The sequence below is a fragment of the Acomys russatus genome, chromosome 29 (genome assembly GCF_903995435.1).
Source record: "Acomys russatus chromosome 29, mAcoRus1.1, whole genome shotgun sequence".
Classification (NCBI taxonomy): domain Eukaryota; kingdom Metazoa; phylum Chordata; class Mammalia; order Rodentia; family Muridae; genus Acomys; species Acomys russatus.
Window position 1 is genome coordinate 17230621 of NC_067165.1, and position 26642 is coordinate 17257262.

Below are 26642 nucleotides of genomic sequence, written 5' to 3' on the forward strand. Positions count from 1 at the left end.
GAGTCCAGGACAGCCAAGGCTACAGAGAGAAACCCTGTCTCAAAAACAAACAAACATTTTCCCAACATATATTCCCAGTCTCCTATGATTTTTTTTTTTTTAATTGAGACAGGGTTTCACTGTGTAGCCTTGGCTGTCCTGGACTCGCTTTGTAGACCAGGCTGGCCTCGAACTCAAAATGATCCACCTGCCTCTGCCTCCCCAGTGCTGAGATTAAAGGCATGCACTGCCATGCCTGGCCCTCCTGTGAATTTTATGCAACAATTTCTCCCTTAAAAGTCATTTTTTGCCGGACGGTGGTGGCGCACACCTTTAATCCCAGCACTCGGGAGGCAGAGGCAGGTGGACTGCTGTTAGTTCAAGGCCAGCCTGGTCTACAAAAGCAAATCCAGGACAGCCAGGGCTACACAGAGAAACCCTATCTCAAAAAAACAAACAAAACAAAACAAAAAAGTTATTTTTTTCAATGGGCGGGGCGTGGTGGTGCACCTGCCTTTAATCCCAGCGCTTGGGAGGCAAAGGCAGGTGAACTCTGTGAGTTCGAAGCTAGCTGGTCTATAAAGCGAGTCAGGGGAAAAAAAAAAAAAAAGCGAGTCAGGTCAGCGAGGGAAACATAGAGAAACTCTGTCTCAAAAAAACAAACAAAAAAAAAAGCCCTTTCCTGTTCGGCTAGTGGGAGGTGGCGACCGCGGATGCCGAGTCTCGCTTTCATCGATTGCATAGACACTTCTAGTACAAAGATGGTCAACGTACCTAAAACCCGAAGAACTTTCTGTAAGAAATGCAGCAAGCACCAGCCTCACAAAGTGACCCAGTATAAGAAGGGCAAGGATTCCCTGTACGCCCAAGGAAAGCGGCACTACGATCGCAAGCAGAGTGGCTACGGTGGGCAGACAAAGACAATTTTCAGAAAGAAAGCCAATACTCAAAGAAGATCGTGCTCAGGCTTCAGTGTGTTGAGCCCAACTGCAGATCCAAGAGGATGCTGGCCATTAAGAGATGCAAGCATTTTGAACTGGGAGGCGACAAGAGGAGAAAGGGCCAAGTGACCCAGTTCTAGAACTGAGTTGTCTGGGAGAAGAATACCAAAGCAGCAGAAACATCACCAGTTAAAAAATAAAGTTATTGTTAGTGTTGAAAAAAAAAAAGAAAGAAAAAGAAAAAGAAAAATTTCAGGCTAGAGATGTAGTTCAGTGGATCCTTCCAGAGGATCTAGGTTCAATTCCCAGCACCATTATGGCAGCTCACAACTGTCTGTAACTCTGTCCAGTTCCAGAGGATCCGACACTCTCACATAAACATACATACAGGCAAAAACACCAAGGCACATAAAATAAAATAAAAAATGTTTAAGAAGTTACTTTCCTGCTTACGTTGGTTTCTTCCATTGTAACCAAGACCCCTAGACAGTACAGCAACCACCCTGACATCCACAAGCCTGAGAACAAGACCCCCCCCCCAAAAAAAAAACCCAGTCTAATTACTCTGCACCAGGGCTGCAAGGAACCCTGGAGCCTTTTCTGGGCCGTCTCAATAAACTCTGGTTGGCTAGGTCACTCAGGGAGTCAATACATAAATATTGCCAGAAGTCATCCTAGGTGCAGGGATTACAAAGCAAGTAAGAGCCAATCCCTGCCTCCAAGGGTGTCCCACGCACACCTTAGACACAACAAACGGAAAACGGACAGTCACACACACCCTGCCTTCTCACCCAACTCATGGGTCATTTCATGCCTCCTGTCCCCCTATCCCAAAACAAAGAGGAGTGTTTATGCTTCTGGCTGCAGACGGTTAGGATGGCAGCAGCGGGTAGTTTGGAGAAGTTAGACAGAAGGAGTGGGAGGATGAGAAGGATGCAGACAACGAGACACCAGACCGTGATGCCAGGTGGAGGCGGCATCGAGATGTATTGGCTGCGATCCTAAATTGCTTTCCTTGAACCTAAATCTCAGGCTGTATAGTTAGAGGGGTTTCCCCCCCCCTTCTTCTCCTTCTCCTTCTTCTTCTTCTTCTTCCTCTTCTTCTTCTGCCCTTTTCTCTGAAGGTAGGCTGTGTACGATAACACAAAGGAATTATATATTCATCATCTTGGCCAGGGATTCCAGGCAAAGCTTCAAGCACCTTGATCCTACAGCTAGGGAGTACAAAACAGAGACCTGAATGAAGTTTCCATACCCCCCTCCCCGCCCGCCCCAGAACCCAGTCTCTAAAACAGCTCGTAAGAGAGTGTTGGATGGAGGATAAATATTGGGAGCCAGGGCTGTGAAGGAGGGATCAAGTGTCAGCTATGACCTGGATGGGGGGCAGGGGTCTCACTACCCTCCCCAGGGGCTAAGCTGGTGGTGTTCTAATTCTCTCATGTCCCTTCCCAAGACGCTCTATCTTTTTGGTAAACAAATTCTCCCAGACGACCCTGTGAGGTCATTACCATCCCTTCATTTCACAGGTGAAACTGGGACTCCGAGAGGTTATATGTTGCAGGCTTCATAGCCCGGAATCTTCACCGCTATTTAGGCTTTGAGCCACTGAGCTAAGGAATAGGCTAAGCAGTTGAAGAAGCCTGGGTTCAGGGCCGAGGGCCGCCAGGTGGCGCGGTGGAGGTGCAGTGTGTGCCCACCCCCCGGGCCCCCACCTCTGTCATGGGTGGGACGCACCTGAACCCAGTGGGGCGCGCCCTGGGAAGTAGGCTAGCAGGGTGGGGCGGGAGCAGCTCCAGTCCTTGACTCTGAGTGGGCGGGGAGCACCGCTTTAGTTAGGTCGCTCGGACCGCCAGAGCCTCTCTGTGGAGTCACGCCTCCACCGGGAGACTGCGGGGCTGCATCAGCTCTCCTGCTCAGCGCTCCCCAGCGTGCAGTTTATTAGGGGGGCTTCAAGGGATAAAACAGAAAACGACCAGTGCAGCCAGGAGGTGGGGCCGGCCCCACCTGTCGCCAGCGGAGAGAGGGGCGGGAGGGGGAGGGGCTTGTCTCCTAGGGACCACCCCCCCTCCTGGTCCCCAAGCCCCGGGCACGCGACGAGATATAAAGCAGTCCGGAAACAATGCGCCTGCAGATCGCGCTCCCGCGTCGATCCCGGGAGCGTCCTGGCTGCTGTGTGCGAGCGAGGCGGGGGGAGCGCGCACGGGGGGCGCGCTCGTGAGTGCGGGGCCACGCGCTCGGTGGCGCGCATGTGTGTGTGTGCGGGCTGCCGGGCTTCCCCGAGCCGGCGGGGAGCCGCTCCGCTCCAGGTGGCGGGCGGCGGGAGCGAGGTGAGGCTGCGGGTGGCCCGGGCACGGGTCCCCAGGGGACGGGCGGGCAGCAAGGCTGCAGACTGCCTTCGAGACAGCGCGCCCCCGTCCGGCCCTGCTGTGCCCCGGGAGCTGCGCTTCGGGCGGTGCTGGCAAAGTTTGCTTTGAACTCGCTCCCCGCAGCCTGGTCGGTTTGCTGCGTGCTGCCCTGAGCGAGCTGACCCCCCACGCCAGGCTTCCCGGAACCAGGAGCCAGGGCGCGTGCTGCAAGCTGGTGGGCCTGGGGAGGGACCAGAGCCCGGCAGCTGGCTGCGGCGAGGGACTCGGAGCCGCCTCTTCCCTCGGCCCGGACCGCAGTCAGCACGTCTCCCCTTCCCTCCCGCAGGGAGCGGACATGGACTTCGACTCGTACCAGCACTATTTCTACGACTATGACTGCGGAGAGGATTTCTACCGCTCCACGGCGCCCAGCGAGGACATCTGGAAGAAATTCGAGCTGGTGCCGTCGCCCCCCACGTCGCCTCCCTGGGGCTCCGGTCCCGGCGCCGGGGACCCAGCCTCTGGGATTAGTCCCGGGGAGCCGTGGCCCGGAGGGGGTGCCGGGGACGAGGCGGAATCTCGGGGCCACTCGAAAGCTTGGGGCAGGAATTATGCTTCCATCATCCGTCGTGACTGCATGTGGAGCGGCTTCTCCGCCCGGGAAAGGCTGGAGAGAGTGGTGAGCGACAGGCTCGCCCCAGGCACGCCCCGGGGGACCCTGCCCAAAGCTCCGGCTATCCCCGACGGTACTCCTGGTCTGGAAACCAGTAACCCGACGCCTGCCACCCCGTGTCAGCTGGGCGAGCCCAAGACCCAGGCCTGCTCCGGGTCCGAGAGCCCCAGCGACTCCGGTAAGGACCACCCCGGGCTAGCTAAGAGGGAGGCACCTCATGGGTGGCCAGAGCTCTACCGCTGTCTGAGATCAGGCATTGGATCTCAAACCTTTCCATCACCTCCCCATTTTCTGACTGAAGCTGTCGGTGTAGCCCCCAGCTGTGCCTGTCTGGCACGTGGGTGTGTTGGTAAACAGTTTAGAGAAGTGGGGAGGGAGCCAGCGTCCCTCTGACGGTGATTGGAGCCCCAGGGGACATGGTCAACACAGTGAGGGTTGGCGCTTTGAGAGGACAATACTCGGGTTGGACTGTAGGGGATTTCTGTCCTTGGGAAGCTGAAAGGGTTTCCCTGAAGAGTCACTCTCCAAGCTTGAAGCTTTTTTGTTGTTGTTGTTGCTGCCTCTTTGCCTGGGAAACTCACACTTCCCTAAGGGAGAAAAGACTAAGGAAGCTTTTGTGCAGAACCAAAAAAAAGCCTTCGTCCATCCAAAACCTTCAATCTCCTTACCTGCTTTACTTTAAGTTGTTAATCCTCTTCTCTTGTCCCTGTCCTTCTCCTAACCACTTACACAGCATTGTCACCAGTGACCCGTGACACAGGTGGGGTCAGAAAATAAAGGCCCCCTTTAACAGATGGGAAAAGTGAGGCTCAGAGACAGGAAGTCGGTGGAGTGAGAGTCCTTGCCTCCTGCTGTCTAGCCAGCTTCTTTTCCCAAAGCCTCTACCAGGAGTCTCCCTTGATATTTAGGGGACTTCCTCAAAGCTTGTTTGAGAAGGGTTTTACACCATGCCTGTTGCTTTGGCTTTCAGTAAGGGTGTCCAACCTCTCTCCCTCTACACAAGTGGCCTTCAGCTGTCCTTCTGCACCCAACAAATGTTCAGCGACACCCACCCCATCTGGGAGAAGAACTGGTGTTGAGGTTCAGGCCTCCCTTCATCCTGATGAAGGGCAGATCTCACTGAGGTCAGACCACCCTGTTACTAAGCCTCATAAACGCCCCCACACACACACACACACACTCATCGGGAGTACTGGAAAGGATGCTATGGCAGGTACAGCTTTGGCTGGTTCACCAAGACAGAGAAAAGTCACCGGCAGTGACAAAAGACAGAGGCATTTGAGAGGGAACCAGGGAATTGGACACGGAAGTTGTTGTACATTTATGGGGGAGGGGAGGGGGAAATGGGAACCAAATTAAAAGTCTCTTTTTCTTTGAGCCGTTGTGTTAAGGTCGTGTTTAACATGCCACGGGAGCTTGGGTTTGTCTAACGGCTCAAATGGGAACCTTGTCATCAAGAAACTAAGCCATGGTCCAGCTAGCTCTACAAGGGCCCGTTAGAGGAGACAGATCATCACTTTGGAAGTTTGGAGATCTTTATTTGCGACCCAGACCCTCCTAAAAGGGACAAGGCGTGGGTCTGATCTAGGCCTCTGCTGCTTCTTTTGAAAATGAGAAAGGATGAACTTGGTTGTCCAGCTGGGGACATCCCTTGCCTTGTAGAATCAGATGCTACCTTCTGCAAAGGTGTCTTAAATGATACCTTCTTAGGTCGAGTCTTCTGTGCTGTGAGATTTAACAATGAAAATGAAAGGTTTGAGGTGTCGGGAAACTTGAATCATTTTCTGACCTGCCCTTTAACCTGAATCTGTTTGTGGGCTTCTGATTTCACTCTCTGGCCACATGGCCTAGAACAAAATGCAACAGATTGCAAACAATGAGGGGGTGGGGTGGGGAGTGTGACTGACGGCCCAGCTCAGCCAATAGGGATTAGGGGCTGGGGAAAACAGCATTCCAAACACTGCTTGGCTAGCCAATCCCAGGCTTTGAGGCCAGGGGGCTGAATGGTCAGGTTTTATTAATGGAGAAATAATGCGATTGTCCACACAATGGAAACCTTCCTGACAAAGGGGCTCAAGCCTCCTGACATGCAAAGGAGGCGGAAAACAGAGCTCTTCTCTTGTCAGCCAGAATGCTTTAAAGGTGGCCTTCTGTGTTGAGGACTACAAAATGTGGGGAGCAGGAGGGTCTTTCCCTAACTGCCTCATCAGATTGGCTTCATCTCACAGACCTTCCAGACAGGGAGTAGTAGGGGTACTTCTTGGTGTCTCTGAGTCCCTGGCACCTTGGCCTTTGTATCTGGATCACTCTACTGCGTTTTCCCCACCTCTGGAGCAACTCGTTGGGAAATGGGCCCTTGTACCTTTGTGAACTTCCTGAAGCTCTCGTGACCTGCGATTATAAATACAGCCCTCTTCTGGTCCAGGGGTGGGGGTGGGGCAGATGACCTATAAATGATGGATGGCTTTAGAAACCCATTGAACCCAGGGACACAATGCTCCTGGGGGAAACCCCTCCCCTCCCCTCTGTGGCTAAAGAGAACCCGTTGTAGCCCTCCCGTCTCTGCATCTTCAGCTGAAAGGATGGCAGAATAGAGAGGTGGGGAAATAATAGGATTTATAACTTGTGAAAAGTAACAATTCCCAAGCGCAGGCTGTGCTGGGCAGGAACAAAGGGCAAAACCCTGCCCACAGACCCCCTCATTTACAATTCTGATGGGGCATGAAAGAGAGCCCGAATGGGGAAGATCTTTATAGCTAAACTTTGTCCCAGGCCGGTAGCTCTTTCTCCCCATCGCCTCAGTGGGGGAGGAGAGAGCCTGTACAGACTGGGGGCTGTTGGCTTGGGTCTGCCTTTTGTTCTTATCCAAGCCTTGTTGTGCAGGAGGAAACTGGAGACTATTTTCCTTGTTTCTTTCTCCCTTTTACTCTGCCATTTCCCTAGAGTAAGTGAATTGGTGGTCTCTCTCTCTCGCTTAAGTTTGCTGATGTCTGAGTCATGGACACGTCATCTACTCTCACAAGCCGAGACACTTAGAGCCGAGGTTGTAGGGTGTGCGCATGTATGTGTTCCTCACGGGATATGTTTCTTCTCTTCATATCTCTTCTCGGACAGAAGGTGAAGAGATCGACGTGGTGACGGTGGAGAAGAGGCGATCCCTGGACATCCGGAAGCCGGTCACCATCACGGTGCGAGCAGACCCCCTGGACCCCTGCATGAAACACTTCCACATCTCCATCCACCAACAGCAGCATAACTATGCTGCCCGTTTTCCTCCAGAAAGTTGCTCTCAAGAGGGGGCTCCAGAGAGGGGTCCCCAGGAAGAGGCTCTGGAGATAGAAGCTCCCAAGGAAAAAGAGGAGGAGGAGGAGGAAGAAGAGGAGGAGGAAGAGATTGTGAGCCCCCCACCTGTGGAAAGCGAAGCTCCCCAGTCCTGCCACCCCAAACCTGTCAGCTCCGATACCGAGGATGTGACCAAGAGGAAGAATCATAATTTCTTGGAACGAAAAAGAAGGAATGACCTCCGTTCACGGTTCCTGGCCCTGCGGGACCAGGTGCCCACCCTGGCCAGCTGCTCTAAGGCCCCCAAAGTCGTGATCCTAAGCAAGGCGTTAGAATACTTGCAGGCTCTGGTCGGGGCTGAAAAGAAGATGGCTACAGAGAAAAGGCAGCTCCGGTGTCGGCAACAGCAACTGCAAAAAAGAATCGCGTACCTCAGTGGCTACTAACCGACCAAAAAGCCTGACTTCTCTGTCTTTCAGACACAAGTTTATTTTTTAACCTCTCTTTCCCTTTTAGTAATTTGCACATTTTGGTTATGGTGGGGCCAGTCCAGACAGTAGACCCCAGAATGCATTGCAGCCAGTGCACACACAATAAGGGCTTGCATTCATGGAAACCTCGAAACCCAACTCTCCCTCTTCCCCTGATTCCTGGGAGTGCCGTCCTTCTCTGGCGCCTTTGGCTTCTCAGCAGGCAGCTGACTAAGGAGACTTGGGGTCTGCCTACCTCGCTAGCTAGCTCTGGGAGGAAAGGCTGACAGATGCTATGCAACAGGTGGTGGATGATGTCGATGTCAGAGCTGCAGCCTGCATGAAATCTCACACTGTGCTGGAGCTTTAGTCTAGGAAAGGACGCTGCTCCCGCTGCTGTCTCTGGGGGATGATGCAAGGACAGCTGGGCCTGGATGCTGTCCCTGAGGCTCTGTTTTCCAGGAGACAAGCGAGCTGTCCTGGGTGAAGACAAGCTCGCAGACTTGATCAGCATGGACCATTACCTCACCGTCAGACACTTTACAGTAGCTGAGGAGTGGAAACCTTTAAGATATATTAGAATGTTAGGCCTCGCCCTTCCCTCCGCTCTCAATGCTATGGTTTTGAGAACTTTTAAAGGGCTTGGCCTGTAGAGTCTTTGTCTCAAGAGGTCTCTGGGCCTTTCAGAGAAGAACCTTTCTATCCTCACAAGGGACTTTTTTGTTTCTTCCTGCCTTTGTTATGCAATGGGCACCTCAGCATCCTTTCACGGGAGACCAGAAATTTTTCCCCAGGACATAGGGAAATGGGTCAGCCTGGGGCCTGGGGAAAGCTTGCCATCCCGGCTTTTGAAGATGTTTCTTGCCCTTGCCCCGGTGTTTTCTGCAGGGCCATTTGAAGGCCAGCTTGGAACCTTTTCTCGAGGCAGATGTACCATGCCTCTCTCAGAAGGAAGAGCCCTACTACTTCCTCTTTCCCACCTGCTTCTCACTCCGTGTCAGATTTCTACTCTGTCTTAACTGCTGGGCCGGCGCAACCCTGTCCTTCTCAAGCGACTTCAAGGAGTTTGCTGCCTCTGCAGCCACCATCCTGAGTCACATCCTTTCCCCAGAATCTGGGCCTTAAAGAGAGATTTAGAGCTTGGTTTCACCCAGTGCCCCCACAGGGTGCACTTACTTCCTGGTGGGTTGGTCAGGGTGCCTCTAGGAGGAGTGCTGCTCAACTGCGTGACATTAGAGTTTGCTCCAGCTGTGTTCTGCAGCTCCAGGTGGAATCTAGGTAAGGCCCTCAATCTAGGAAAGTCACCCAACCTAGCAAGTGGTCACGTGAGCGTCTTCAGGAAGATCTTAAGCTTTTCCCGAGAGAAGAGTCCACCTTCTCAGAACTCTGCCCAGGAAGGCAGATTTCTTTCCTGTGGGCCCTTTTGGAAGCGGGAACAGTGGGAGACAGGCAGTAAGTACTACCTGTGGCTCTCAAGAATCAGCTGCCGATGATGACAGTGGCTGCGAGTTGCTTGTTGGCCTCGTAGAGGAAGCTTTGGAAGTGGTTCTTCCACCTTCTGGGGGCAGGACTTCCAGGCACCCAGGGACTCCCCGAACTATCTTGGGAGGACAAGTGGTGGACAGACTAAAGACTCATCTGAATGGCTTGTGTTTTATAAGCTGCTGCTGGGTTATATGCTGGGGGCATCTTTTCTTTCTTTCTTTTTTTTTAATACTGTATTTTTGTATGCTTTTTGCAAAGTGGTGTTACCTGTTTTTGTACAAGAAAACAAAAAACAAAAAAACCTCCTGTTGCAAGGGTCTGGTTTATTTTGAAAGGTAAGTTTACCTGGAATTTTGTATTTAGTTGTAATCATTAATTGCTTGATTTTTAAACTGTTGCCTTCTGGGACATCTTCTAATAAAAGATTTCTCAAAAATATAAGAGTGGGGGTAGCATATGCCATCTGAGTCCTCCTGAACCAGAGAAAACTATTTCAGAGTAGCCACAAGCGTTCTGGGCAGCTGCATTTTTTTCCTATGTTGCTAACCTGGCCGTTCCACTCTTAGTCCCTGAATGCCCTTTCAGACATGTCTAAACAATGTCCTGTTGGCCCAGTACTCAGTGAAAACAAAATTCTCTTGTGAATTGCAGAGTGCTGACTTGTAAGTTACAAGGCTCGAAATCCCAGCTCTACCACTTCTATGACTTTTTTTTTTTCCCCCTTTCTGAATCCTCGAAGCCCTATCTGTGGGAAGAGGGTAAATATTTCACTAGGTGTTTTTGTTTTTGTTTTTGCTTTTGAGGAGGAGTTGGTTTTTGTTGTTGTTGGAGTTTTTTGTTTGTTTGTTTTAACAGATTTCAAGTAAAGTTGTAGACCTTGAATTGCTTTCTAACTTATGCAGTTCTTTATTATGAGGCCTGTTTTCATGAACTTCTTGTTTTATTTCGTTTTGGCCTTTTTGTGTGTGCTGGGTGTTTGAGCTCTACACAGCCTTGGCTGGAACTCACTACGTAGACCAGGCTAGCCTTGAACTCACAGAGATCTGCCTTCTGCTTCCTGTGTGCTAAAATTAAAGGCATGATCCAGCTTGGTTTGGGTCTTTTGAGAAAGGTCTTACTATATTATATAGCCTTGGTTGACCTGCGTAGACCAGGCTGGCCTTGAACTCAGAAAGAATCTGCCTGCCTCTGTTTTAGTTCTGGGACTAAACAGTGTGCCACACCACACCCAGCCTCTGAGGACTATTTGTAGGATGGGTTTAAAAACCATTCTCTGAGGATTTCTAGTGTAACGATTATTTTGGGGTTTTCTCCCTCAGTTAATGAAAGGAAAAATCAAGGCTCTCTGAGATGCTCCTATTAATTTGACGTAACTGTGAGGTGAAAGGTTTTGTCAATGGCTCCTCCTCGTGGGTGGCTCATATTAAGCCAACTCCACTTTGCCAGGGCTACAAATGAAGCTGGTGAGATTCAGCACCCATGGTTCTCAACCTGTGGGCTGCGACCCCTTTGCGGGGGGGGGGGGGCATGTCCTAAGGACTCTTTCTTTCATAGGTGCTGCATGTCAGATGTCCTGTGTATCAGGCATGTACATTATGACTCATAGAAGTAGCAAAGTGGCAGTTATGAAGTAGCAATGGAAAATAATTTTACAGTTGGGAGGGTTCATCACAATGTGTAAGGGCCGCAGCATTAGGAAGGTTGAGAGCCACTGTCCTACAGGAAAGCGTCATCAAGCCAAGTGCCCCAGCTAGAGTAAATACATTGGGGTTTGAGTGGAGTTCACCCTGTCTCTAGACCCAGAGGTCTTACCCGTTACCTGATTCAGATCAGCTTCTTTGCTTAAACATGAGATATGCTGAGAAGTAACCAGGATTTCCACTGTAAGGTGGCCTGGCCCTTTCTGGGATGAAGCAGAATAAATGTTCCATGAGCAGCCTGCCACACTGCAGCATCTATGGACCGGGTCAGATAGTTTTACTCCAAAGATGCCCTCTGGGAAAAGAAAACAGTTGCTGTTCAAAAGGCCGTGAGCAGCATCATGGTGAGAGAAAGCTCCTTGGGTCTCCCCTACTCCTACATTATAGTTGGGACCTTATTGCCTGCCTGAGGCCTGGATGCCTGTGGAAACTGAATATGGTCAGGAAGCTTCTTGAAGCTTCTCTTGGGGCTTGAGTTACAGCTCCCTAGTAGAGCACTTGCCTAGCATATGCAAATCCCTGAGTTCGACTCAAAAGCAAACAGAAAAGCTCTGTCTGTAACGCCTCAGCTCTCCAAGGTGATCTTTACCACAGCCTGATAAGTAAGCAATAGTCACCATATTGTACTAGGGTCCAGTGTGTTGTCTTGCCCAAAGTCATACAGTAAAATCAGGTTTGCAGGCCTGCTCTTTTGTCAAGTTAACTTTCCATCTGACTGCCTCTCTCTGGACCAGTGTCATACATCTAGAACCTAAGAAACTTTTTGTTGTTGTTCTCCGAGACAGGGTTTCTCTGTGTAGCCTTGGCTGTTCTGGACTTGCTTTGTAGACCAGACTGGCCTTGAACCCACAGCGGTCCACCTGCCTCTACCTCTCTGAGCAGTGGGATTAAAGGCATGCGCCACCGCACCTGACTTGTTTTTTGTTTTGTTTTGTTTTGTTTTTTTAACTTTCAAGGGCGTATTTATTACTTTTATTTTATATGTATGAATGTTTGCCTGAGTGTATGTCTGTACCACACGTATGCCTGGGCACACAGAAGACAGCTTCAAATACCCTGGAACTGGAATTACAGACCATTGTAAGCAGCCCTATGGTACTGGGAACTGAATGCTGGTCCTCTGAAAAAAGCATAGTCAGTGCTCTTAACCACTAAGCCACCTCGCGAGCCTCAAAATGGCTTATGAGACAGCCTAGATTATTGAAATATTTTCTTTCCTTCTTGTACTTTGTCGTTGTTATTCTGAGACCAGGGTGGTCTTGAACTTACTATGTAGTTAAGAGTGACCTTGACCTGACCTCCACCCCTGCCTCCACCTCTAGAATGTGTGTGGTGGGAGGTGTTACAGGCATGTGCCCTCACTCCAGGCAAAAGCTGCTTCTCTCTCTCCCTTCCTCCCTCCCTCTCTCCTTTTCTTTTTTTAAAAGTTTTTTGAGACAGTGTTTTATTGTGTGTAGCCTTGGCTGTCCTGGACTGTTGTACACCAGGTTAGCCTCGAACTCACAGAGATCCACCTGCCTCTGCCTCCTGAGTGCTGGGATTAAAAACATGCCCCACCACTGCAGGGCAAGACTGCTTTTCTTAAAATTCTCTGGGGCTGGAGAGATGGCTTAGATGCAGATGGTCTTCCAGAGGACCTGGGTTCAATTCCCAGCATCCACATGGCAGCTCACAGCTGTCCAGTTCCAGGGGAATCTGACATCCTCCCATAGATATACAATGCAGGCACACCACCAATGCACATAAGAAAAAAAAATAAAGTAAGACTCCCACCGGGCGTGGTGGCACACGCCTTTAATTTCAGCACTAGGGAGGCAGAGGTAGGCAGATCTCTGTGAGTTCGAGGCCAGCCTGGTCTACAAAGAGAATCCAGACCAAGCAAGGCTACACCTTGTCTCGAGAAAAAATAAAAAACATCCAATGGCTTCGTACTTCATTTTGGTGTATCTGGTAATGTTAGGAATCAAACCCAGGGCATGGTACCTTTGAGGTATATGCTATTCTGAGGCCATTTGTCAAGACACTGATTTGGGTCCCTGGCCATTCCTAGAGTAAGGACCCAAGAGAAAGACATCCATAGTAGCTAGATTCTTTGTACGTCCTCATCTTTACAGTAACCTGGAGGATAGGCTACCATAGTTGTGGCCCCTCCCCTTTCACAGATAAAGCAAACTGGAGAGTTCCAGGGCAGCAAAAAGCTTATCCAAACTCACCCCCAGAACCAGCTGCTAGCTCCAAGCTTCGGCTCTTCTGAGAAGGGAATAGGACTAAAGCCTTCTCCGGAGGGAGGGAGGGAGTTTCTGGAATGTGAAGTATTTTAAGCTGCTTCCTAGCTCGTTTCTACAAACTCCTACCTCTGTCTTTGTCTGAAAATAACCAAGAGGTTATTCCTGGGTTTCAAAGAGTGGTTCCTACAAATTAGGTACACCTGCAGGACTGCACACCCATCTCGGCATACACACACCAACGGGTCCGTGGGGGAAAAGCTACACTCAACATAGGAGACTGGGCATCCTCTTTAGACAGCAACAGGAAACTAAAGGCTCAAGCTTAGCTCCTCCAATTGGCAGTTATTGGGGGAATTGAGACTGGTTAGACTATCTTATTTGATCTGAATTGGTCAAAGGTGCTCCTGAGATCTGGGTGTTCCAGAATGTTCTTCCAGACAGAAGAGGAAAGGAATCAGGAGGCCTTTGATCATCTGAAAGGTGACAGGAGTACTGGAAATGATTTCTTTCTGAGGATAAGCTAACCAGGGATCACTGGTGACTGAGGGACTAGGGAGGGGAGAGGGAAGTATCTAAATGTGTCCATTTAAAGTTCCCTTACCGTGGACCTTGCTACTACAAACCCAGTGGGCGGCCTTTTGTTAATGTCTGTTTACTTAGAGCTACTCCGCCAAAGGGATCAACTATATTAAGGTTACCATTCTCTTGGCAAGGAAATGTAAATATGCTCTTAAAAATCTCTAATCAGGTGTGCTATTAAATGATTAGGCTCAGCGCCAGGATCTAGTGGGAGCCTGGCAATGGAGGATTGCCTTTAAACCTGAGGAAAATACTATAGTTAAAGGGCCACTCAGACCCAACAGACCTCAACTCCAAACCTTGGCTCTACATTTTTCTAGCTGTATGACTTTTGGCAAGCTGCTAGCCTTGCCTGGCTCCAATTTTTCCAACTATTAAAATTTCGAAAAGGTAAAAATAATAGCACCTTTCTAATTAGGTTGTTGTGAACAACGGCAGCTATTCAGTCAATGACTATGTTACTGAAACCATATTAAGAAGCCAACTTAGTGGGCTGGAGAGATGGCTCAAGAGGTTCAGAGCACTGGCTGCGCTTCCAGAGGACCTGCGTTGCATTCACAGCACCCACATGACAGCTCACGAGTGTCTGTAACTCCAGTCCCAGGGGATCTCCTGAGCCCCACAGGCACCAGGCACGCAAAACACCTGTACACATTTTTTTAAAAAGTTTTTAACAACAAGCACACAGCCGGGTATGGTGGCGCACGCCTTTAATCCCAGCACTCTGGAGGCAGAGGCAGGCAGATCGCTGTGAGTTCGAGGCCAGCCTGGTCTACAAAGTGAGTCCAGGACAGTCAAGACAACATAGAAAAATCCTGTCTCAAAAACAAAAACAAAAAACAAACAAAAATAACAACAACAACAACAACAACAAAAACCCAAACAAACAAAAAAGAAGGTGAGAGTAAAGACCTGAGCCTCTGACTGGCCCCCAGCATCCAGGACCCATGGTGGGCAGAAGCTATAAGCATGTATGTATGTATGTATGTATGTATGTATGTATGTATGTACGTCTATAAGACTGTTTACACCCTCCATTGTGCCTCCCAGGGCACTGTGCTGCCTTTTGAAACACGGAGCAAACTGACTCTGTTCATTCATTCTATCTAGACTATTAAATTGTTAGAGGCAAAAAAAAAACAAAAAACAAAAACAAAAAAAAAACCAAACAACTCACTTAGTAACCTGGGCTAGCCTGGAACTTACCATTAGACCAAATTGGCCCGGAGTATGCAGTGAGCCTCCTGTACCAGCCTCCCAAAGCGCTAGGATAACAGGTGGGTGCTCAACCATGTACCTCTAAATAAAATCTTTAAATAAAAAAATTAAATTAAAATTAAAAAAAATATTTTTTTTTGTTTGATTTGGTTTTTGAGACAGGATTTCTTTCTGTAGCCCTGGCTGTCCTAGAACTTGCTCTGTAGACCAGGCTGGCCTTGAACTCACAGAGATCCACCTGCCTCTGCCTCCCGAGTGCTGGGATTAAAGGCGTGTGCCACCATCACCCAACCAACTCTTTAAACTTTTACTTTGAGATAGGTCCACCCAAGTTGCCCAGGCAGGTCTTGAACCTGCAATTCTCCTGCCTTAGCCTCCTGAGAAGCTGGGGGGTGTAGACTGGCCTCATCAGGTTCAGCTCAAGCAATTGGTTCTCAAACCCGGAAGACTCACAAAAGGTAGGGTAGGATCCTGAATTTGTACTGCTAACAGGTCACCAAGCTAGTGGAATTGAGATGATGCTTGACAGACCATTGGTATAGGCACTAAAACCATCCGCTGCCACGTGGTAATAGCAACATGTGCAGCATTTATGCAGTTCTGGTTTCTCCTTTCTGGCTGTTTGTCTTAGTCAGGGTGACTATTGATGTGATGAAACACCATGACCAAAAGCCGGTTGGTGAGGAAAGGGTTTATTTGGCTTATAAATCACAAGTCATAGTCCACTGAGGCAGGAACTTAAACTAGGCAGGAAGCTGGAGGCAGAAGCTGTTGCAAAGACCAGAAAGGAGTGCTGCTTACTGGCTTGCTCATCATGGTTTGCTTGGCCTGCTTTCTTACTGAACCCAGGACTGCCAGGGTAGTACTAACCAAAGTGCACTGGGCCCTCCCCCATCAATCACTAACTAAGAAAATGCTCTGCAGGCTTGCCTACAGCCTGATCTCATGGCAGCATTTTCTCAAATGAGGTTCCTTCCTCCCAGATGTCAAGTTGACATAAAAGTAGCCAGGCACACTGTCCAGGAGCCGGTTTACAGCGTCACAGACAAGGCCTGCAGATGCAGAAGAAAAGAATATCAAGGTTTATCCTACCAATAATGTCCTTGCAAGGGTAGCATGTTTAAATATACTTGGAAAGGAAGGTTTTCTGGGATCAGGGAATAATTCCAAGAGACGCAATTGGGAAATTTGTGCTAGATCTAGGATGAGGGCAGCAATCTGGTTTGATTTACCAGCCAAGCAAGCTCATTTTGACAAATTAGAATCATATTAGGTTTCTGAGCGGATCCTGTCAGAAGCAAACATCCTCTAGAAATTCTTTGAAAGGGACATTAGACCAGGGGATGGAGCTCAAAAGGAACATTTGCCTAGTGAACACAAAGTTCTCAGCTCTGTCCTAAGCAAGTAGACACACACACACACACACACACACACACACACACACACACACGGAGGGAGGGAGGGAAGGCGGGGGGGGGGGGGGCACTCTGTCCTAAGCAATGTATACTCAGCCAGGGCTACATAGCAAGACCAAGCCTCAGAAGATAAACTAAAATCCCAAGAAGAGATTTCAATGGTAAGGTGGCTCAGCTGGTAAAGGCGCTTGCTGCCAGACCTGATGACTGAGTTCAATCCTTTGGACCCACATTGTGGGAAGGGAGAACCAACTCTTCCTGCAAGCTGTCCTCTGCCTTGACACACACAGCATAGTGCACGCACACACGGGTGCACACACTGCGGGGAAAAAAAAAAAAAACACGACACAAAATGGACAAGGATTTCAACGGAAGAAACCCATTTGAAACTCACAAAGATGTAATGCTACCTAAGGCCCAGAATGTCATCAAAGAGAAAGAATGAATAGCAGAAAGAGGAGAGTGATAAGGAGGTGGGGGAGGGCTGTGGGGGGGGGAGAGTTTGAAACACCCATGAGATTAGGATGGGAAAGCAGCTCTGAAGTCCAGTCCAGTCTCTCTGATTCTCCACCACCCTGATTGTACAGATTTCCTACAGGGCTGCACAGGTTGCCTCTAAGAATATTCTGGTATGCTTTGGAGCAAACTCTATGCCTCAACTTCTAGTAGAACACAAACTCAAGAGCAAAGAGAGCATTACTCTCTTCCCTTTGCTTATTTGCAGGTCTCATCAAATTAAGAGTCAGACATACACTTGGGAGGCAGAAGCAGGCAGATCTCTGTGAGTTCGAGGCCAGCCTGGTCTACAAAGTGAGTCCAGGACAGTCAAGGCTACACAGAGAAACCTTGTCTTGAAAAACCTAAAAAAAAAAAAAAAAAAAAAAGAGTCAGAAATACTGAATTGGAGTGATTCTACTTCAGTGGATACTATCTCAACGAGAAGGCAATTCAGACAGATACAAAGAGGGAAAATAGCCCACGTAAAAAGCGACAGAGATTGGGCTTATATGGCCATAAACCAAGGAACACTAAGAGTTGCTGGCAACTACCTAAAGCAAAAAGAGGCAAACTATACAACCTTCCCTATAGGGAACACAGGGGCGTGGCCTTCGGACAGCTTGATTTGAGATATTTGGCCTCTAGAACTATACGAGAATTCATTTCTCTTGTTTTAAGCTACTCAGTTTACAGTAATTTGTTATGAACGCTCTAGGAATTAAATATAAATGTAGGCACAAAGTTTATTATGAAATACTTCCCACAGCAAACTGTTGCACTTAATTTACCAGTAGGTCCAGACCGACCTCCAACAGCAAACACTTTCTTTGGGATCTATAAGATTGGATTAGGCTGCAAGGGTGTCTTGGATTATACCAAAAAGTTAATGTTGCCCCCACCTTTTTTTTTTTTTTGGAGACAGGGTCTCTATGTGTATTCCTGGCTGGCCTAAACTCATTCTTCTTCTTCTTCTTCTTCTTCTTCTTCTTCTTCTTCTTCTTCTTCTTCTTCTTCTTCTTCTTCTTCTTCTTGTTCTTCTTTTTTTGTTTGTTTGTTTGGTTGGTTGGTTGGTTTTTTGAGACAGGGTCTCTCTGTGTTAGCCTTGGCTGTCCTGGACTCACTTTGTACACCAGGCTGGCCTCGAACTCACAGTGGATCTGCCTGCTTCTGCCTCCCGAGTGCTGGGATTAAAGGTGTGCGCCACCATGCGTGGTGTGTTTGCTTTTGACCCTGCTTTCTCATCTTGAAGACCAACGATTTAGGCTTCACACTGCCTGTTCATCTGCCTGCTCTGAACACAACAGTGTCCTCCAAAATTCGTTTCAAGTGTCTAGGTCTTCCACAGGATCTTCTTTAGATTGTCCCTCTAATGGCTTCATCTTTTGCCTTCTTACACCTTCCCATACCCCCCCAACACCCACCACACCCCCCCACACACACACAAAGTAAAAAGAAATAAAATATTTGGGGAGATGGCTCTGTCAGGAAGGTGTTTGCTGTGCCAGCATGAAGACCTGAGTTCAGGCTCCCAGTGAGGCTAGTCTAGCCAAGATGGTGAGCCTCAGGTTCAGTGAGAGACCCTGTCTCAAAAAGTAAATTAGAAAGCCAGGCATGGTGGCGCACACCTTTAATCCCAGCACTCGGGAGGCAGAGGCAGGCAGATTGCTGTGAGTTCGAGGCCAGCCTGGTCTACAAAGTGAATCTAGGACAGCCAAGGCTACATAGAGAAACCCTGTCTTGAAAAACCAAAAGAAATAAATAGATAAATAAATAAATAAATAAATTAGAGAATAATTAAGGAAGACATCTGATCTCAATCTCTGGTTTCAACACACATTCATGTACACCTGCACATACATACATACATACATACATACATACACACACACACACACACACACACACACACACACCTAAACTGTAAGAGAACTGGAGGTGATACAGTGAGCACTCACACAATTATCACCTAGATTCCTCCCTTTCCTCCCTATGCCCCATTTCTTTTCTTTCTGTCATTTCCCCATGCCCATTCCACCCTGTGCACTATTCTTTGTTTGTTTGTTTTTCGAGACAGGGTTTCTCTGTGTAGCCTTGGCTGTCCTGGACTCTCCTTGTAGACCAGGCTAGCCTGAACTTACAGAGATCCATCTGCCTCTACCTCCCAAGTGCTGGGATTAAAGGCGTGCGCCACCATCACCTGGTTTATTCTTTGTTTTTTTTTTTTTAAAGAAGGTGAGAAAGGTGCAGAGAGATCCAGCCTTCTCAGACACTTTCCCCCAGGGAAACATGCACACTGTAATAATTAGTGGCTGTCCTTAGGATTTCGGAAAGGTAGGGAAGGAATCACTACTCTCCAAGTAACCTGCGTGTTCTTAGAATCCAATTCCTATACTTTTAATGCACTCTTCTGATTTCAACCTATCTTGGTATTTTTGCTTTTATTTATTTATTTATTTATTTTTGGTTTTTCGAGACAGGGTTTCTCTGCGTAGCCTTGGCCATCCTGGACTCACTTTGTAGACCAGGCTGGCCTCGAACTCACAGCGATCCGCCTGCCTCTGCCTCCCGAGTGCTGGGATTAAAGGCGTGCGCCACCATGCCCGGCACGGTATTTTTGCCTTTAAAACCAAGATTTCATCAGCTTGGCATGGTGGCACACGTCTTTAATCCCAGCACTCAGGGAGGCAGAGGCAGGTGGATCGCTGTGAGCTCAAGGCTAGCATGATCTACAAAGCTGTTCAGGACAGTCAAGACTACACAGAGAAAGCCTGTTTCAAGCCCCCCTCCCCTCCCTAAAGTACTAAAACTAAGATTTCATTTTTTAGGGGAAAGGTAGGGATGGGGGCTCAGACCACATCTCGCCATGCAGAGCTGGCTGGTTTGGTACTTGTTATGCAGTCCAGGCTGGCTTCAAACTGGTGCCAATCCTCCTGTCTCAGACTTCTGAGTGCTGGGCACTCATGTGTCACCACCAAATCAAAACGAAGATTTCTGACAGCCTCCCATGGTGCTCATGCTTCTGATAACAGGGCTTGGGAGGCAGAAGTAGGAGGATGGTGAGTTCAGGGCCATCCTGGGCTCAATAGGGAGAATCTGTCAGAAACATACAAACAAAAATAGAATTTCTTGGCAGAGGGTTTAGTTGGGTGGTAGAGTGCCTTCCTAGAAAACAGGAACCCTCTGGGTTTTTCTCCAGCACCCCACAAGCAAACAGACGAACAAACAAAAAACCCTGTAGGATTTCTTTGTTTGCAAGAGTCTGAGCGTGATGCTTGAAATATGTCAGAGTTGGGCTTCTGCAGCCGTCTTCTGTCCGGGGTATGTACATACACATATTCTTTTCTCTCGAGCCTCTTTTCCGAATAGAGTGAATCTCTTCCCATGTGGCCTTGTGGAAGAGTCGGGTCAAGCTCAACACCTGGGCATGAGTACAAACCGCTCTCCAGACTCCACTGTGCTTTCTTCTGTTTCCTTATTACCCTGCAAGACTTCCTCTTAGAAGGCTTTATGCTGTTGTTGTTTCAGAAGTACTTATCAACTCCTGGGCATAGGCTTCCATTTCCTAGTTTTCGCTCTCGACCACAATGCCTCTGATTAGAATTTCGAATTGCAGGATATCTTTCAGGAACTGTTTTTTAGTATAAACCAGAGTTTAGGGATTTTTTTTTGTAGTTGTTGTTTTATTTTGTTTTAGATACCCTCATTTTCTTTAGGTAGGACCAGCAGAAATGCAACAAATGGAACCGGCGCTGGCTGTGTTTTTCCTCGCTTCCCATTTGTTTTGGACCACAGGCTCCATTCTGATTTAGGAGTCTTCGCTGCTCAGCATTTCAGTGATAATTCTCCCCATGGTCTACAGGATCCCTGGTCTGCTTGTTACTATAGCAACAGCCCTGTGTTGCTTGGCTAGAAGCAATTTTCTGCTGCTGTGGTGAAGCCCTATTTTTTTTTTTTTTCATTCCTTTCTCTCCGGTTACCTTGGTAACAAGCCTCTTCCTCTTCTGGTCTCTTGGTGATAAATTCCACCCTCCTGTTTCTCTCTTTCTCTAGTAACAGTCCCCTGGTCATGACTTGGACAGCGCTAGCCCATCTGTGAGTGGGTATAGTCTGTCGTCGTCAGACTGTCATCATGTAATCAGCCTTCCCTTTCTTTTTCTGTGCATCATTCCTCCCGCCTGCCATCTTTCTGGTGGTTGTCATGGTAACCATACCCTCTGAAAGTCTCTAGGCAAAGGCTCTACAGTTAACAACCGTCATGTGAGAGTGTCTGCCAATATGTAGCCACACATCTCCATTTTAAACTCAGCCCCAGGCGGGTACCACGAATTAGAGAGAACAAGGCTTTTCATCAAAAACGCCTGGATTGAGTAAAGGAGGTACCAGGGACCAAGGACTGGGAATGAGACTTCTCCCAAACAATATCCGTAGCTACAAGATTTAGCCTAGGTCTGTGAGAGTGGCCATTTTGCCTAAGGAGAGATTCAAGTGATTGGCAGTCATTCTAGGCAGGCCAGTCATATACTCTGGATTTCTGAGGGGTGGGGACACTACTTTGACATGAGGAGTCCTGGTTTTACCTGGGAAGCAGTGTCAGAGAAAAAGTGGTTATGCCACATGCCCCTCCACTCTCCCTGCCACCCTGCTCCCCTACCAAGTGCTGACAACCCAGAGCCTCATGCATACTAAGCAAATGCTGTACCACTAACTGGCAGCCTCAGACCCCTTAAACGGCCTGAGTAGATAGAGGTTAGCAGAAAGGGTATTTAAGGAACTTTACACATTATTGAAAATTTCTCTGCCCTTAGGCTTTTGCTCTTATTTAGGGAGGCAGATGGGATTGTACAATTATAATACCACAAACTGGTTGGCAAATGGTGGTTGCTATCTGCCAGGGCATTTGTAGCAAGCACTCTCCAGACACTATTTCGGTTTTACCTTATGACAATCCTCAGAGAAACTGAAAGATAAAATTGTTGAAGTTAAGAGGTGAAGTCAGGGTCTGGGGGGTGGGGGGAGTGCTCAGTGCTAGAGTGCATATTTAATATCCAGGGGCCCCTGGGCTCAATCTTCATCAAAGAAAAAAGAAGTGATGTTAATGGAAGGTCACACAGCTGATAAGTCTGAGAGCTGGAATTTGAATCCAGGTATATTTGGTTCCACAGGCATTCTTTTTTAAGTGTGTGTGTGTGTGTGTGTGTGTGTACACACAGAGATCAGCATCAGTTCTCTCCTTCCACCACGTGGATCCAGGGGATTGAAGTCAGCTTATCAGATCTGACATAGGCACCTTTACCTGCTGAGCCATTTCACAGGATGCCTAAAGCTTTTTTTTTTTTTTTTCCCGAGACAGGGTTTTTCTGTGTAGCCTTGGCAGTCCTGGACTCACTCACTTTGTAGACCAGGCTGGCCTCAAACTCAGCAGTGATCTGCCTGCCTCTGCCTCTGCCTGAGTGCTGAGATTAAAGGCATGCACCACCACGCCCGAGCACTAAAGCCATTTCTTAAAGTAGTGTGTGGATTCTTTTGAACTTTGGTCATCTTTGGTTCTGATTTTTCTTTTCCTCGTTTGTATCTGCTTTAAGTTTTTTGTTTGTTTGTTTGTTTGTTTTTGTTTTTTTGTGACAGGGTTTCTCTGTGTAGCCTTGGCTGTCCTGGATTCGCTTTGTAGACCAGGCTGGCCTCGAACTCATAGCAATCTGCCTGCCTCTGCCTCCCAAGTGCTGGGGTTAAAGGCATGCGCCACCTCGTCCGGTTTAAGTTTTTTTTTTTTCTCCCTGCTTTATCCTTTCTGTTACCCCTGCCCCCACCTTCTAATCTTTGGGTTGTTGTTCATTTGCGTGTCCTTTTGCTCTTAGCCTATCTCTTGACCACTTTGGCTCTGCTGATGGAAAGTTCTGTCCTGTTTTCTGATTGTGTCTGAATAGCCGTGGAATGAAAACATTGCAGCCATGTCCTTGCCCCAGAACAGGACAGAGATGATTTTGAAGAATGCCACTCTCTGAGATTATTAGATCCAACACTAAGTAGGCAAGTCGTTTTTCTGCCCATGCAATCATTGTTGGGTGTCTGAGCTAGGCACTGGAGATACAGCAATGACCTAGTCAGAATCTGCCCCTTGTTTTTGTGAAACTAAAAGCCTGTGGTAGAACTCAGACAATCAACCCGAGGCCAGTTACGCAGTTTTATCCTGAAATGAATGCGATGAAGAAAACGAGTCAGGTGCCTTGATGCAATGTTGACAGAAATATTTTAGACCGGCTGCCATCTCTCTTTTGAGAAAAAGCAAGTCCTCGGGCTGATCTCAGTTAGTCGAGGGCAGTTACGTCATGAGCTTCCCAAGCTTGGTACCTTTGTCCTGCAGTTTCTTCCTCTTTTGCACCCTCCCTCCTTCTAGAGCCGGCGATGCGCGCCGGCGCACTGACTGTTGCCATGGGGACAGCTGCTTCGGCGCATGCGCATATGCCTTCAAGATGGCGGCGGCGGCGGCTGCAAGAGCAGTTCCTGTGAGCTCTGGATTCCGGGGCCTGCAGCGAAGGCTGCCACTTGTAGTGATTCTCGGGGCCACTGGCACTGGGAAGTCCACCTTGGCTCTGCAGCTAGGCCAGCGGCTCGGCGGCGAGATCGTCAGCGCTGACTCCATGCAGGTATGACAGCCTGATTGGCCCTGGGCTTGGGAACCCTGGAGGTCGCGTGCGGGCCTCTGGACTGTCGCGTGGCTGTAGTGGGTGAACCCCGAGGCTTGTGGGGATGCAGATGAAAGGAACCCACACCTGCTGGGCACCCATCCAATGGCAGACAGTGCTGACTGTTGTTTTGTGATCGCCTGAGTAACTTCTCAGGCCATTACTGTTTTGTTGATATTACCAATAATTTGGTTTATGGATGAAAATGTTGGGGCTTAGGGAGGTGAAGCGACGTTGTGCGTGGTACATTGCAAATAGGTGGAGAAGAGGTATTTGAACGTGTAAGGTTGACATGTATCCAGTGAATTTCAATAAATGAAAATTATTCCGGAACTTTTGCCATAATTTTAATTCTAACCCAGTGAAACCAAGGTAAATCAGATGCCACTTGTGAGTGTCTTCCTAGACACTTAAGAACAGTCAGGAGCCGGGCGTGGTGGCGCACGCCTTTAATCCCAGCACTCGGGAGGCAGAGGCAGGCGAATCGCTGTGAGTTCAAGGCCAGCCTGGTCTACAAAGTGAGTCCAGGATGGCCAAGGCTACACAGAGAAACCCTGTCTCGAAAAAAAAAAAAAAAAAAAAAAAAAAAAAAAAAAGGTCAGAAGATCCGATTGTGGTCAGAGGCAGCCATTGGTCTCGTGACTTCAGATCACCCGTGCCCTTTATTTGAACATTGTATTCCTAAAGTGGAGGCAATGTCATTTGCCTCACAATAGCACAAGGCAGAAGTGATTACTAAGGAGAGCAGGGTAGCTTGCTTTAAGGAAGATCAGACATGGTGGTAAATATTGGCTGAAGCTGAGGTTTTGTTTTTTTTTAAAATCCTTTTGTCCTCTTTGAGATGGGATGTATGGAAGGGATGTGGTATTCATCTCAGCTGGGAGCATTTGTGCTCTCTTAGGGAGTAGGTGGCATTTTGGGTGAATGTGAGAAGGGACTCCAACAGCTGTTAGGCATGCTCAGAGCTGTGGAACATACACAGCCGGTCACTGAACCTAAACCGATGGGCACTAACCAAAAAGGGTAGTTCTTCCCCCCCAACTCCACCTCAGAAGACTCCTCACATGGTTTCTGCCCTCATTGATTTATTTGTCCATGATAAGACCCTCAGCGTATGCTAAAAGGCAGGATAATACAGCACACATTTGTTTGCAGCCTGCTTTGTGCTAGCTTTGGGAGAGTTGAGAGTTTAGCTTGAATCTCAGCCTGATTCCTCAACTTTAAGCTAACTTGAACAAAGATGTCTTTGTTTCTTTCGTAAAATTGGAATATTGATAACAACATTGTGATCACTAAATGGAGTATACTGTGAAGCACTTATGGCAAGTGTTAAAAAATATGGTAACTGGAGCCGGGCGTGGTGGCACACGCCTTTAATCCCAGCACTCAGGAGGCAGAGGCAGGCGGATCGCTGTGAGTTCCAGGCCAGCCTGGTCTACAAAGTGAATCCAGGATGGCCAAGGCTACACAGAGAAACTCTGTCTCGAAAAACCAAAAAGAAAAATATATATATATGGTAACTGAAAAATATGGCAGAAAAAAGCCGGGCGTGGTGGCGCACGCCTTTAATCCCAGCACTCGGGAGGCAGAGGCAGGCGGATCGCTGTGAGTTCAAGACCAGCCTGGTCTACAAAGTGAGTCCAGGATGGCCAAGGCTACACAGAGAAACCTTGTCTCGAAAAACCAAAAAAAAAAAAAAAAAAAAAAAAAAAAAAAAAAAAAAAAAAAAATGGCAGAAAAGACCATACTCCTTATATTGGGGAGTGTTAAACATGATAAAACGCAGAGCTAATACATAGCGTTTGCAGGTGGGTGGCATCAGAAGAAGAAACTGCAAGTGTTAGCTTTCATTTTTCTATTAAATGCTATAGAATTCTTGAGAAGGAAGGAATCAGTGAAGGCCATAAGTCTCTAAAGGAGGGCCTAGGCCTGGGAGACCTCAGTCAGCCAAGTGTCTTTTGCGCAAGTGTGAGGACAGACCTGAGTTCAGATTCCGAGGACGCATACGGAGAAGCCAGGCATGATACCACACCTTAGCACAAGGGGGTGTTAGACTGGAGGACTCCCAGAGCTCAGTGGCAGAGTTTTGGCAACCGGTGAGTGCTGGGTTCAGTGAGAAACCCTGTCTCAGCACATAAGGTAGAGAGCAATTGAGGAGACAGCTGGCATTGACCTCTCTGGCCTCTCCATGCGTGTCTGTACATACACACGCGCTCATACATATATTCAAAAAAAAAATTAAGTAAATACAAAATTTTTACAAAGTTGGACAAGGTGGCATACAGTGTAATCTTCGCCTTTGACAAGCTGAGGCAGGAGGACTGTCCTAGCCTGGAGGTGAGCCTGCTATATATAGGAAGTCCAGGCCTGCCAGGACTACATAGTGAGACCTGGTCTCAAAAAACCAAAATAAAACACAACGAAGGTTTGAAAAAATAAGAACAATGGAAAGGCATGTTTCCTTATAGGAAGGAGCACAAAAGAAGACAGAACGGTGGAAGAGTGTATGGAGGGCAGTCAGGTTACCCACAGGTTCTTTTGGGTTAGGAGATGAGTACAGGGTAAGAGCAGTGTGCATTATGGTTCGGAGGAGCACATGCTGAAGTAAGTTCAAGTGTGATGTAATTATAGCTGTTCGCCCTGAGACCTTGGAGACCCGCTTGCCCAGGGCTTTAATAAGGTGGAGCTGCACTAACCGTGTCTAAGGACCATTCCGGTCCCTGTGTTCTGTAACTCGGCTGGGCTGGTGAACGTTAGTGGGGATGGTCTGGTTGAGGCAGAGAGAATGATGAGCCAAGTGTGGTGCAGGATTCAGAGTTGGAGACCTGGGAGAATGACCAAGCTCCCAGCCAGGAGGATCTCGCAGGGAATCCAAAGGGAAGTCTGTTAGTGGGTGTCCCAGGAGTGCTGTAGCCATGAGCATGTTCCAGGACTCCTGGGTTCCATCCTCCTGCTCTTACGCAAGACCGAGTGGTTCGGTTTCCTTGCTCAGCTCTCTATCACGTCTTTCTTTTTTCTTTCTTTCTTTTCTTTTTTCTTTTCTTCTTCTTTTTTGGTTGTTTGTTTGTTTTTCCGAGACAGGGTTTCTCTGTGTAGTCTTGGCTGTCCTGTACTTACTCACTTTATAGACCAAGCTAGCCTCGAAC

General features: G+C 48.3%; 2 protein-coding genes and 1 pseudogene across 3 annotated transcripts in view; all 3 read left to right on the forward strand.

The window, feature by feature from the left end:
- Positions 1-693: 693 nt before the first annotated feature.
- LOC127211489 (60S ribosomal protein L36a-like) lies at positions 694-1127 on the forward strand (annotated as a pseudogene).
- A 1623-nt stretch (positions 1128-2750) lies between these two features.
- Mycl (MYCL proto-oncogene, bHLH transcription factor) lies at positions 2751-8466 on the forward strand. Of its 2 annotated transcripts, none has more exons than XM_051171365.1 (3): positions 2751-2908; positions 3612-4116; positions 7053-8466. In XM_051171365.1, the coding sequence occupies exons 2-3, from the start codon at positions 3621-3623 to the stop codon at positions 7664-7666; spliced, it is 1110 nt and encodes a 369-aa protein (XP_051027322.1). In that variant the 5' UTR covers positions 2751-2908; positions 3612-3620; the 3' UTR covers positions 7667-8466. The 2 variants fall into 2 exon arrangements, with proteins under 2 accessions (XP_051027322.1, XP_051027321.1); XM_051171364.1 differs by lacking the exon at positions 2751-2908 and adding an exon at positions 2977-3247.
- A 14781-nt stretch (positions 8467-23247) lies between these two features.
- The window catches only part of Trit1 (tRNA isopentenyltransferase 1), a 45991-nt gene continuing 42596 nt past the window's right edge, over positions 23248-26642 (forward strand). The window contains exon 1 of the mRNA XM_051171396.1: positions 23248-23457. Coding sequence (XP_051027353.1) covers positions 23284-23457 — 174 coding nt within the window. The 5' untranslated portion in view covers positions 23248-23283. The remainder of the gene's footprint in view (positions 23458-26642) is intronic.